The sequence below is a fragment of the Protobothrops mucrosquamatus genome, unplaced genomic scaffold (assembly GCF_001527695.2).
Source record: "Protobothrops mucrosquamatus isolate PMUCROS unplaced genomic scaffold, P.Mucros_1.0 scaffold_278, whole genome shotgun sequence".
NCBI lineage: Eukaryota > Metazoa > Chordata > Lepidosauria > Squamata > Viperidae > Protobothrops > Protobothrops mucrosquamatus.
Genome location: NW_015386354.1, coordinates 1,134,197 through 1,147,679, shown reverse-complemented (window position 1 = coordinate 1,147,679; position 13,483 = coordinate 1,134,197). Strand labels below are relative to the sequence as shown.

The 13,483-nt window shown below is 49.0% G+C and overlaps 1 protein-coding gene across 1 annotated transcript; it reads right to left on the bottom strand.

Moving 5' to 3' along the window:
- Positions 1 to 3,043: 3,043 nt before the first annotated feature.
- GAL3ST3 (galactose-3-O-sulfotransferase 3) lies at positions 3,044 to 8,434 on the bottom strand. Its single transcript, XM_015831733.1, has 3 exons — positions 8,419 to 8,434; positions 5,985 to 6,191; positions 3,044 to 4,199 (listed from the first exon to the last, which is right to left on the bottom strand). The coding sequence occupies exons 2-3, from the start codon at positions 6,134 to 6,136 to the stop codon at positions 3,044 to 3,046; spliced, it is 1,308 nt and encodes a 435-aa protein (XP_015687219.1). The 5' UTR covers positions 6,137 to 6,191; positions 8,419 to 8,434.
- Positions 8,435 to 13,483: the final 5,049 nt, after the last annotated feature.

Sequence of the window (13,483 nt, the reverse complement as noted above, 5' to 3'; positions counted from 1 at the left end):
CTGCACTTGAAAAGTCCAACTCCTTACCATAGAACTGGACAAAGCCATACGTTTCTGGCTGACTTCATCTCCTGTTTCTAAAAGTGGTCAGCCTGGTGCTTCTGAAGGGCTGAAAGAGGCTTATCTGCCACCCCTGGATGATGGGTAGCAAGACACACACTGAAAAATCGCCAGAAACGAAGCAACTAAATGCAACTTCATTTATTGTAAATGAAACCAGCCAATATGATTTATTGCAGCCATCCAGTTCTGGCTGGAGAGCAGCCTTCAACCTTTGCAAAATATGCTGGGTCTGTGCTCCCCAAAGAGACTCGATGTGGCCTGGACAAAGACTAAGCGGCTCAGTGAAGCACAGTAAATCATCATCTGTCTCCCCAGATGTGTTGGGAAGCCTTTGGATAATTCTCTTCCCAAGCCTTTGGCTCACATTCTTTCTCTTCAAGCCAACACCGTCCTAGGCTGACAGAAGCAGGTCTTGATATCTACAAAATTTCACAAAAACGTCTTGTTCCTTCCCCAGACCTGTCTCTTACACAACTATAACTGGGCCAAACCAACCAGTTTTACACGCTGGGGAAAAGAAAGACGCCTGACGAATGACAAAAATGAGCCCAGGAGAACAAGTTCTGGATTTATTTTTCTCGGGAGACAAGCAACGAAATCATTTGCGGGAGCGTCTTTTTCTGTTCTAGCAAAGAGATGCATTTCTCATTGCAGGTCACCTACAATGCCAGCGATAAGAGGACAGCAATTAAACATCGATGGAGCAGATCCTTTGAACTATCTGTTCCTTAAAGCATGATTTGTATCTCTCATTAAAGCCTAAAGATCTCATTGTACCAATTGATTCACGACTCTTCAGGACTTGGGTTTGGCTAGTCTAAAGAAAAGAAGATACAGGGCAGACATGATAGCAGTGTTCCAGTATTTGAGGGGCTGCCCCAAAGAAGAGGGGGTCAAATTATTCTCAAAAGCACCTGAAGGCAGGACGAGAAACAATGATTGGAAACTGATCAAAGAGAGAAGCAACCTGGAATTAAGAAGAAACTTCCTGACAGTGAGGACAATTAACCAGTGGAACAGCTTGCCTCCAGAAGTTGTGGGCGCTCCATCACTGGAGATTTTTAAGAAGAGGCTAGACAGTCATTTGTCTTGCGATGGTATAGGTTCTCCTGCTTGAGCAGGGGGCTGGACTAGAAGACCTCTAAGGTCCCTTCCAGCTCTATTCTATTCCTTATATTTAACCTCTCACTAACAGTGGAGTATTAAAGGACTCCGCATATGAGGCCTGGAAGATTAGTTAATGGCCAGCAGGACAGAAGAGAAGTATCAGGAACAGGTCAACCCAAATGGAAAGACAGATGTTGGGAAATTCAGCAGAGGAGCACACGCAGAAGCTATGGATCGGAGTGGGGTTCAAGTACAGGCAGTCCTTGACTTATGATCACAGTTGGGACTAGAATTTTCATTGTTAAGCAAGGTGATTAAGTGAGCTGCATCCAATTTTATGACCCTTTTGCTACGGTTGTTAAACGAATCACCACCGTTAAGTGAACCATGCAGTCATTAAGCGAATCCAGCTTGCCCCATCGAATATGCTTGTCGAAAGCCAGCTGGTTGCCAAAACTCTGAATCTGAATCACATGGGCATGTCGGAGTGACTGGTTTTAAGTCACTTCTTTTCAGTCCCGTTGTAACTTTGAACTGCCGCTAAACGCACAGCTGCAAGTCATGGACTACCTGTATATAATTTAGCAGTCGCTCTCTGGACCCCGTTGCACCCTTAAAAATGACTGTGTGGGTTATATCTATAGATAGTTAAGAATATATCCATCGATCAGAACTTTAGACTGAGAAATTTTTAAATGGTTGATTTCACAAAGCCCCTAAAAGAGTCTCAGGGGCCCCCAGACCACCCTTTGAAAACTGCTGTAATACAGGAAAAATAAAGAGCAATTACAGAGGAAAGACATAAAGATTTTTCCAAACAGACCGTTCCAACCATTAATAATCCATTGTTCTTCCTCTATAAATGAAAGGCGGAATTAGATTGGTATATAGAGGAATATTGTTGCTTTTGGACATCTCTTTCCTACTTCAAACCCTCTTATTCCACCTTTTTAGTGCTTTTTTTTTTAAATAACCTTTCACTTAAAGGATTGAGAGCCTTGAGCTAGGACCAGGGAAAATGCACATTCAAATCCAGGCGCAACCCCACAGGCAACTTTGGTTCTGGTCTAGCCTGCCTCACAGTGCTGTTGTGAGGATAAAACAGAAGGTGTGTGTCTATGCAGGTACCTTGGGTCTTTGGAGGAAAGTGGGACAACTCTGCAATAAATCTATAAATAAAATAAATAGAGCAGCGCCTGCCATGTGGGGAGGCCGAACAGGAGTGTGACCTGTTTAATCATCGTTACCTAAAATCAGAATGGATGCAGAACACCAGAGCAGCAAAACAGAAGCTTTTTCTCCTTCAGCCATCGTGGGGAAAAAAAAATCAGATGTTCATAGGAGAGGAAGGAAAGACAAAACAGCATGGGAAAAAACGTGGGAAGGCTACAGAAGATGAGGAGGTTGTGAAGACCAGCCCCGAACATTCCCAGACAGGAAACAGCCCCAAATTTGTTTTGGTTCATGAAAATAAACGGAAGGAAGGAAGGAAGGAAGGAAGGAAGGAAGGAGGAAAGGAAGGAAGAAAAAAGGAGGGAAGGAAGGAAGGAGAGAAGAAAAGAAGGAGGGAGGGAGGAAAGGAAGAGAGGGAAGGAAGGAAGTCAATTCACAGCACCCATTCATGGTTTTCAAGTCCTCGCTGCTGAAAACGGATCACAATTTCTATACAGTTCCTTTGGGGCATCTAAAAGGAGAGTCCCGCTCACCTAGATGCTTCGGTCCTGAGTTCTTAAGTGGATAAAATTGGGTTAAAATGTCCTGGAGACCCGGGGGGGGGGAAAGAAAAAGAAATAATCACAGCTCATTGACATGAAAACTCCGCCAGCACAGCTTTTTTAACCCAGTGGCATCTTTTAAGTCCCCACCATCCTGCTCAGGGAGCTTTGACGGCCGGGTGCCGCGGTGGGTGTAGAAGTCCTCGGGGCGAGAGGGGCCGATGGAGGACGGCCCGACGCCGATGCTTGAGGCTCTGCTTCCGTAGCAAGTAGCGGGAATACTGTACCTCGGGCATGACCAGTTTGAGGCATTGCTCATCCAAGGGGGGCCCTGAGCCCAGCAGGTCGTAACCCAGAATGTCCACCTTGGCGCTCGGCTGCCACGGCCGGAGGTCTTTGTTCTTGATCTGCATGGCCGGGCGCAGCTGGGGCTGACCACGAAAGCAGTGGCGTGCCAGGCGCTCGCAGGCCTGGTGAAGGGCGCGGACCTCTTTCTGGAGGCACCCTTGGTCCATCTTGCTCAGCTTCCTCCAGAAAGTGGCATTGAAGTGGTCATAGACAGCAGCGTCGAGCGCGTTCCAGGCGCGGATCTGGGCGGCCACGTGGGCCGAGCTGATGTTGAGCTTGGACTCCAGACTGCGCATGTTCAGCTTGACGTAGAGGATGTCCTCCAGGTCCCACGACAGCAGATGGCGGAGGAGGACCAACGATTCATCAAAATACTCGGCCAACATCACCAGGGAGAAAATGCCTTCCATTTGACGGATAAATTTGGGGAGGTATGTGGGGTCCTCGGGGCTATGTTCGGGGTCACCCCCTAGGTCGTACACCAAGGTATTGTGCGCGTACATGGCGTACTTCTCATGGGCCTGATAGTACCGGTACGGATTGTTCAGGAAGGTCTCCATCGATCCGTTGGGCACCCGTTGGAAAGCCGGGCAGTACTGATTGTAGTAACTGAACAGGGATTCGAACATGGCCACCGGCTCACGCAGGATGGTGATATAAACGGTGTCATTGGGCATGAGCTGGCGCAGCTCGTCGCGGTTGAAGCGCAGGTGGCTGGCGATGAGGCGGGGCGGGAGGGTGTACGGGTGCACAAAGCGGGCGGAGAAGTTGTGGGGGTAGCAGAACTGGTGGTCGCAGGCGTGGAGGGGCAGAGCCACCGTCACGTTGTGCCGCTCGGCGAAACGGAAGAGGACATTCTGCACCGTGCTGCTAGCTGTCTTGTGGGTCTTCAGGAAGGCCACGGCTGTCTGCTTCGGGTGTGGGGAGACCCAGGGCGCGCAACTGAAGGGAGGAGACTTTGGGAACCTACCAGAGGTAGAAACAAGGCGTCCAGGGACACTTACTGCTACCCCCTGCCTCGCCCCATTCTGCCTAGCTGGCTTGCAAACCACAAACCATCCAGTCCCGTGTCATCTCGGTTTAGTGCGCCGCGTGTAATTTCCTGCTCCCTTTAATTGGAACAGAGGACAATAGGGAGGTACCTTGGAGGTCTTGTAGTCCAGAGCTCTCCGACCTTCCTGGCTCAGCGGACCAGCAGAGGCGGGGTGGTGGTGGGGAGAGGGTTTTGTGAGCACGTACACCACTTTCACAAATGCAGCTTCACACACACACTCACCCAGCACGTCCACAGCCCAGTCGGGGACCCCTGTTCTAGTCCAACCCTCGGCTCAAGCAGGAGACCCTATGCCATTCCAGACAAATGGCTGTCCAATCTCTTCTCAAAAACCTCCACTGATGGAGCACCCACAATTTCTGGTGGCCAGCTGTTCCACTGGTTAATTGTTCTCGCTCTCAGGAAATTTCTCCTTAGTTCTAAGCTGGATCTCTCTTCAATAAACTTTCATCCATTACTTCTTGCCCTGCCATGACATGCTACGAGGAACAGGTTGACCCGCTCTTCTCTGGGGCAGCTCCTCAAATATTGGAAGTCTGCTACTATCATGTCACCCCTAGTCCTTCTCTTTATTAGACTACTAGACAGACCCAGTTCCCTCAATCGTTCATTGTATGGTTTAACCTCCAGACTCCTGATCATCTTCTCCTTTCACTCATGTCTCTATCACTTCCCCCTGTTTCTTCTTCCTAAATAAGGACCACTTCCACCCAGCCATGCTAACTGTTGGACCTATCCCCCTTCAGGGGTGAGGGGTCCTGGGTGCTCTCTGAGTTTGCTTGGTTTCTTAGGGATTCTTTGGTTGGGCTGTTCACTAATGGCTGTGTGGCAGTTTCTTGATTGGGGCATTGAATTACTTGATCGTTGGTCTGAAGTTGACCTTGGAGCTAATCAAGGCTGATCTGGGTGCTGGCTACTGGTGAAAAGATGCTGGAGTCTTCTTCTCTTTGGGGCTGGTTGATTGTCTCTTTTGTGTACTCTACAGGTGTTGTTAATGTCTGCGTGTCTGTGGAGGGCCGATTGGTCAGAGGGCCAGGCTTTAGGAAATGCCCAGGCATTTTCGGACTTGGCCCAGTCTAGGATGCTCCCATTTCCCCAACTGAAACCATGGTTAAATCTGTCTAGGACAGTGATGGCGAACCTTTTAGAGACCCGAGTGCCCAAAACCTGCCCCCCCACCCCGTTCCCGCTCCACCTTGCCCGCTGGGCCACCCACCACCTACACAGCCTGCCACAGATCACCCAAGCGGCCCAGCAACGCCATGGCAGCCACGTCCTCCGCCCGTGTCCCGCAGCATCATCTGCACGTGTCAGGGCACAAAGGCAGAGTCTTGTCCCCGCTGCCCGGCTACCATGTCCTTGGCTGCGCTGCTTCGTGTGGGCCACGCCCGGGGGACGACTCTCCTCTGGGGGAGGCTGCTGGTGAGGAGGGGGCCACGGGAGGAGGCGGGGCTGGAGTGACGGCACGTGGGCCCACAGAGAGGCTCCAAGTGCCGCCTCTGCGTGCCGTAAGTTCGCCACCACTGATCTAGGACAATTCTGAAATTGTCCTTTATTGGTACCTGTCAAGAAGGCTAGGTCCCTCTTCCTGCAATTTCTCTCCCTCCTGACAAGCCCCCCCCCCATGCTTTCCCAGGACTAATCCAGCTCCTTTCTCTGGTTCCCAGCCTCGCGGGAGACCCCCCTCGGATGCTTACCAGCTGAAGTGGGCACTCTGGCGCAAGAGCAGAGTTCCAGTGCTGAAGGCCAGGAGGAAGAGAAGGAGGGTCTTCTTCCGGGACATCATGGTGAGGCTGTTGGGAAAGACCAGCCACGTCCTGCCCTCCTGGTTGTCTACGACAGGCGACATTCAGACAGTCTCCGGGTCCACATGCAGCACAAGCCTCAACACCTCAGTGGAGGACCTGCCAGGAAGCAAAAACATTGGATGGTCAACCTGTCTGTAGAGGTAAGTCCTCAGTTACGGCCACAGTTGAGCCCGACATTTTGGCTGCTAAGTGAGACCTTTGTGAAGTCAGTTTTGCCCCCACTTTACCGCCTCTCTTGCCGCAGTTGTGAAGTTAATTGCTGCCGTTTTTAAGTTAATGAAACGGTTGTTAAGTGAATCTGGATGGCCCATGGACTTTGCTTGTCACAAGGTCGCAAAAGGGGGATCGCGTGACCCCCAGGGACGCTGCAACCGTCGTAGAGATGATGATGATGACGATGACGACGATAATAATAATAATAATAATAATAATAATAATAATAATAATAATAATAATAATGATGATGATGATGATGATGATGATGATGATGTTCCCACGACTTTTCGGACACAGGTAAATCGTATTTTTTACACAATGCCCAGTGGATTAATTTAGCAACTCGGTCATGTCTAGGTTTGTAATCAGTTTGCCCCTAATATGTGAGTGCAGCAAAATTGCGCAAACTGATTACAAAGCTAGACATGACCGAGTTGCTAAATTGGGCATTGTGTTAAAAAATACGACTTGCCTGTGTCCGAAAAGTCGTGGGAACATAGGGTGGAAAAAGTTGTCGAGAATGAGAGGGTGAAGATCTTGTGGGACTTTCGAATACAGGCAGATCGCCATTTGGAACACAACATGCCGGATATCGCAGTTGTAGAGAACCGAAGTGTACAGCTGATTGATATCGCTGTACCAGGAGATGCCAGAGTCGAAGAAAAAGAACTGAAAAAAATTACGAAATATCGTGACCTGGCCTTCGAAACTGCGCGATTCCTGCAATAACTCCAGCAATGTTACAAAAAACTGCGCTACTCGGAACATCTTATATTTTAAGGAGGTACCTGATTGACACCTAGGATGCTGGTAGCAACCCGTGTCAACCATCAGTGCCAGCCAATTTGAATGTTCAGTTGACTGACCTTTATGTCTAATGAATAATAATAATAATAATAATAATAATAATAATAATAATAATAAATAGTAGTAGTAGTAGTAGTAGTAGTAGTAGTAGTAGTAGTAGTAGTTGGAAGGAACCTTGGAGGTCATCTAGTCCAATCTCCTTCTCAGGCAGGAAACCATACACCATTTCAGACAAAAGGCTGTCCAGTCTCTTCTTAAAAACTTCCAGTGTTGGAGCATTCACCGCTTCTGAAGGCAGGTTATTCCACTGGTTAATTGTTCTAACTGTCAGGAAATTTCTCCTTAGTTCCAGGTTGCTTCTCTCTTTGGTTAGTTTCCATCTGTCCATCAGTTGCCAAGGGTCAGAATTTTGATCACGCAACCATGGGGCGAGAAACGGTCACAAGTCACTTTTTTCAGTGCCGCCGTAACTTTGAACGGTCACTAAATGAACAGCGCTGGAGCTCCCACAACTTCTGGAGGCAAGCCGTTCCACTGGTCCATTGTTCTCACCGTAAGGAAATTTCTCCTTAGTTCTAGATTGCTTCTCTCCTTTTGAGAACGTCTTTTGATTCTCGCTGAAGGAAAAGAAGGAAATCATAAAACTACGTATTTCCTTCTTCTTACAAATCAAGAGCCTTACGAGTCAAAAGCCTGCAATTCTTGGCTTTAAACGGACTCTCTTATTATTTTGCAGAAGGAAAAATCAACATCTTTTTCAGTCTTTCTCCTTCTTCACCCACAAACACAGATGAAATCAGAAACATCCTGGGGGAAAAAAAAAGCCCACTTTCTTTCAACCACAAAAGGAGATCAGGTGTCCGAGATCTGTCTTTTTCTTAACAATCTTACAGCAGAACAGAAAAAGAAACTTGGGTGTGTTTTTTTTTCTCCTGGGAAACGGGGGTTTAGCGTTATTGAATTCAACAGACAGAAGCACTTTGACTGGGGAAGGAAATCTTGGCCAAGCCACTATAAAGGTTACAAAAAAGACATCTGGAATTTGAAATATAAAAGCAGCTGTTTCAAGATGCTCCTGAGCAGCACAATCCGTTCTGCTTCTAACTCACATCATATATAACGATATGGACAATCCATGGCTTCTGCGCTACTTCATTTTTTAAACTTTTTTTTTTCCAATTCTGGTTTGTTTGTTTTTTAATTCTCTTTTGAACTGGTAGATGCTCAAGATCCTGCCTCTGGACAGGTCAGGTGGCTGTGTAAATTTACAAAAGAAAAGAGAAATGAACTTTAAACTCACCATATGTCTTTAAGGGACACGTTTTCTCAGCAAGAGGGCATGTGTGTGTCCCTGGTAGGCTCAAATGCCCGATATCTTCACGTATTAGAAATTAATACCGCTAACAGGATCAACGGAGAAACTCAAGGAAGTTACGTGATATCCTGGCTTAAGACCGAGTTGCCGTTTTGGAAAATACGTTGGGTCAGTAAACACTAGTTGAAACTTGCTGTTCCCAAGAAGAGCCAGGCTTAAGCCCTTTGGAGAGTTTGCAGCTCCCTCCCCCCCAAAATATGAAAGGCCAACATCGTCACCCCTTCCTCCCAACACTTAGATCCATCTTGTAAAGGGGGGAATTTTCTGGAGAAGACATTTTTTCCCCAATGCCGAGAAAACATGGCTGGGTGACTTTGGGCCAGTCTCCAGGAGACGGTAAGTTCTGCTCCTGCCTTAGATGTAAAAAAAAAAACCATGGCTGGGTGATTGCGTCGCACTCTCCCCCTCAGGCCAACCTGCCTCACAGGGTTATTTTTGTGGGGAAAGTAGGAGGAGGAAGGAACATCGTGTGCGTTTATCAACTTGAGTTACTTATAAAGTAATTAAAATAGGAAATGAAGGAGGAGGGGGAGGGGGAGGAGGAGGAGGAGGAAGAGAAGAAGAAGAAGAAGAAGAAGAAGAAGAAGAAGAAGAAGAAGAAGAAGAAGAAGAAGAAGAAGAAGAAGAAGAAGAAGAAGAAGAAGAAGAGGAGGAGGAGGAGGAGGAAGAGGAGGAGGAGGAGGAGGAGGAGGAAGGAAGAAGAAGAGGAGGAAGAAGAAGGAGAAGAAGGGGGGAGGAGGAGGAGGAAGGAAGGAAGGAAGGAAGAAGAGGAAGAGGAGGAAGGAAGAGGAGGAGAAGGAGGAGGGGGAGGAAGGAAGAAGAAGAGGAGGAAGAAGAAGGAGAAGGGGAGGAGGAGGAGGAAGGAAGAAAGAAAGGAAGGAAGAAGAGGAAGAGGAGGAGGAAGGAAGGAAGAGGAGGAGGAGGAAGAAGGAAGAGGAGGAGGAGGAGGAGGAAGAAAGAAGAAGGAGGAGGAGGAGGAAGAAGAAGAAAAAGAGGAGGAGGAAGAATAGATAGATATAGAGATATAGAGATATAGATAGATAGATAGATAGATAGATAGATAGATAGATAGATAGAGAGAGAGAGAGAGAGAGAGAGAGAGAGAGAGAGAGATGGATAGATGTAAGGAGGTTAGGTGGGATCCAGAGAGACTCACTGGGGGGCTGTTATGAAGTCAATGTGGGATTGGCCTGTCAACTCACCTGCTTTGAAAGGTCTCTACTCTGCAGATACAAGCAGGCTTTGTGTAAAGATATGCGGGCGAGAAATAAGAGCCGCAGGATGAAAGGGATGCCATAGAACAGATGAGTGCTTCCCACTCCTTAGCAAAAAAGGCGCATAAGCCACCGTCTCTGTCTCTTCTCCCATTCCAAGGATCACAACCACATTTCTTGGCGAAACTATTTCCCCGTTTTACTGAATTACGAGGGAGATGTCTCTTCTAATCCCAGGAGGAGATAAAACCAAGGATAGCAGTTTATGACCAGGCCTACCTCGCAGGGAGGTTTGGACTAAAAACCTATTTTCCGAGAGTTAAAGGAAATGGCACGGTTAAGCATCCTAGGGGTAACAAGCCAACTTTCAGCCGCCCCGGCAGGTCAGCTGGCGTCTGCCCCTTGGCCATTCAGGTGAAATCAATGAGGACTGGCTCCTTGCCTAATCCCAAGGGGGTATCAATTGCCTGCCAGCTGCTGGGCCAGGTTACTGCGGCTCCAGTTACCCTCAATGATTAAACTGAGTGACCTGATTTCACAATAGCAACTCAGCTCAAGAGCAGCGAAGTGTGTCCTTTTTTTCACACAGGTGAACCCCCTGAGCAAGGCAGCCAGCCCACCGGGTGTGTAGGACTACAACTCCCATTGCCCCCAATCAGCGGGACCCCCGCACACCCTCCAGAAAGCATGAAAAGGAGAAAGATTTCCACAAACTGCAAATGTCCTTAAATTTGAGGTGCCCAAGATTTGGGGAACTTCAACACCCAGCGTCCTCAGCCACACATATTCACCCATTATCCAATTATCAACCAGTGGAACTACCTGCCTCCAGAAGTTGGGGCTGCTTCATCACTGGAGGTTTTTAAGAAGAGACCGGAGAGCCACTTGTCTGAAATGGTCTAGGATCTCCTGCTGGAGCAGTGGGGGGGGGGCTGGACTAGAAGACCCCCAAGGGTCCCTTCCAGCTCTCTTCTCTTCTTCTTCTCTTCTAAGGGCCAACTGGAAGGTGTTTGAACCTTTGAACCGATCATCCTCGTTTTGTTATGCGGGGTCCTCAAAACTGCGCTTTCCATTTGCCGAAAAGACCAAGTCGGGCTTCTGTCAGCTCGGTTTTGTTTGGGGAATTTGTCAAAACCGTCACATCTGCCCAGAGGTGCCTAAACTTCTGCTTTTTTTAAAAAAAAAAAAATCACAAGTCCTTCCACCCCCCATTCTCCTTTGGTTTTTTTGTTTTTTGTTTAAAAAAGGATGAACCTTCGGCCAGTCCACCTGCAAGCGGGAAGCGTTTTCCTTCCGAGCTTGTCTAAAATAATAATCCCCACCGCTAGAAATATTAATCCCTCCGTAGGGAATATTAATCCCTCTGTGGCAAAGAGGCTGGAGTGATGGAAGCAGCCCTTTTTTTTTTTTTTTTGGCCAAGGATTATGCAGCGAAGTGGAATACAAGAGAGAAAGAGAGAGAACCAAGGTTAGTAGGGATTGAGGCTTCCTATCGCAGTTGGGCTTCGTATCGCAAGCCAGCATTTGCATTTGCTGCCAAACCAGAATTTCTCTTTCCCCCCCCCCTCCGCATCCCCATTCAAGGAAGCTGCAACCGATCCAGTGGATCTGGAGGGGAGGGGGAAGGGAAGCAGCCCCCTCCCCTGCTGGTCCCCTGTTTGGTACCTCTCTGGAATGAGTTTTCTGATGGGGAGCATGGAAAAACTGTAGTGGAGCTTCTAAAGAGGAAGGAAGGGAAGGAGGGAAGGAAGAGAAAGAAAGAAAGAAAGGAAGAAAGGAAGGAAGGAAGGAAGGAAGGAAGGAGGGAGGGAGGGAGGGAGGGAGGGAGAAGGGGAGAGGAAGGGAGGAAGGAAAGAAAGAAAGGAAGGAGGGGAAGGGAAGGGAGAAGGGGAGGGAGGGAGGGAGGAAAAGGAAGGAGAAAGGAAAGAAGGAAGGAAGGAGAGAGAAAGAAAGAGAAAGGAAGGAAGGAAGGAAGAAAGAAGAGAGAGGGAATAGGAGGGAGGGTGAGAGAGGGAAGGAAGGAAGGAGGGAAAGGGAGAAGGGGGAGGGAGGGAGGAAAAGGAAGGAAGGAAGAAAAGAAAAGAAGAAAGAAGAGAGAAGGAATAGGAGGGAGGGTGGGAGGGGGAAGGAAGGAAGGATATTTGAGCTCAGCCCCCACGCAGGAGGGTTTGAATCAGCCAAAGACAAAAGGGGTGAACTTTCCCCCCCCACTCACCCTTTATGGGCCCAATCCTCTTCTGTTTGCTATTTCTTTTTTTACAAGCCACTCACCAGTTTGTTTCCCACACCTTGAACTAGTCCATTGGCTTTTAGAGGTAGGGATGGATAACATTCTAGTCCTCAAGGGCAAGAAGAAACCTCAAAAGCCGGAGAGGGGGCGAGGGGAAGGAAACACAACTCTGAGATTTGAGAAAAGAGCAGCAATTGTCCTCATATACGCACCCCGATCTAAATTTTACCTTAGTGTAATTCCTTACACAACTTTAAATACACCTCACAGGTACGGAACACAGGCTCCACAACTGGTGTCTGCGCTCAAAAGTTGTTGCCAAGAATTTTACACCCTCACATCTGGCCGGGCTCAAATCACGCACAGCTGTTGTGTCTCTTCAACAAGACACACCAAGGGGCCACCTTGGTCATGTCATCAGCGGCAAGCAACCCCACAATCTAAAGCCACGCTCTGGCGTCATGTTTCACCCCCACCGTTGGAAGCCTGCCCGAGTCTCTGAGCACATGCAGAGTGCTTTCCCTCCTAGCCAGCAAGCCTTTAGAGGAAAATGATAAACAATTCCCCAGTCGGCTGGGCAGGGGAGGAGGAACCCACAAAACAGACTTCAGAAGGTGGATAACAAAACCAGCCAATTCTTCACCTGTGGGGTTCTTTCCCTCCTCCAAATGCAAATACAGGCAGTCCTCGAATTACAACAGTTCATTTAGCGGCCGCTCAAAGCCGCACCACCGCTGAAAAAAGTGACTGACGACCTTACGTCCGGTGCGCTATTCCCCAAGGTCACGTGATCAAAATCCGGGACGCTCGGCGACTGACTCCTGTTTACGACGGTTGCGGCGTCCCCGGGTCACGTCATCCCCTTTTGCGACCTCCCGACAAGCAGAGTCAAGGCAGATCCGCTTAACGACCGTGTGACTTAACTCGAATTCAACGGCAGCGATTCGCTTAACAGCCAAGGCAAAAAAAAACGTCGTCAAAGGGGGGCCAAATCCACTTAAGCAGAGTTTTGCGTCGGCCTCAGCCACAGACATGTCGGGCGCAGTCGTCGTCACAAGGCGAGGACTCTTGGTGGATGGGATCTGGCCCTGTTCTCACAGGTGCACCACGTGACTTTCCCTCCGGGAAATCTCGGGGTTCAGGGGCTCAGGAGCCGACTCACCCCCTTCTCCGGAGGATCTTGGACTCTCTCTCCTCCTTAAGGGTCCCCCCCCACCCCGAGACCCCATCCATTCTCCCTGTCCCACAACTACAGGCGAATCAATTCTTTCCCACCTGTCCGGCTGAGGACGATGGGGCTTGGGGTCCAGCAGCCCTGGAAGGGAGCCCATGGGGCAGAAGGCAAGGCGTTCCCCACTTTTCCTCCAACTGACCCCTGCCCTACTTTTTTGGGGGGGGAATGGGGGGGCGGAAAGGGTTCAATTCTTTCCCACCTGTCCGGCTGAGGACGATGGGGCTTGGGGTCCAGCAGCCCTGGAAGGGAGCCCATGGGGCAGAAGGCAAGGCGCTCCCCACCTTTCCTCCAACTGACCCCTGCCCTACTTTT

What these genes read in the sequence shown, in the direction of transcription:
- GAL3ST3 (XM_015831733.1), bottom strand. Translation starts at nt 6,136, where the DNA reads ATGTCGCCTGTCGTAGACAACCAGGAGGGCAGGACGTGGCTGGTCTTT. An exon ending in CAGAGTGCCCACTTCAGCTG is followed by an intron (nt 4,200 to 5,984) that starts GTAAGCATCCGA and finishes TACCTCTGGTAG; the next exon opens with GTTCCCAAAGTCTCCTCCCT.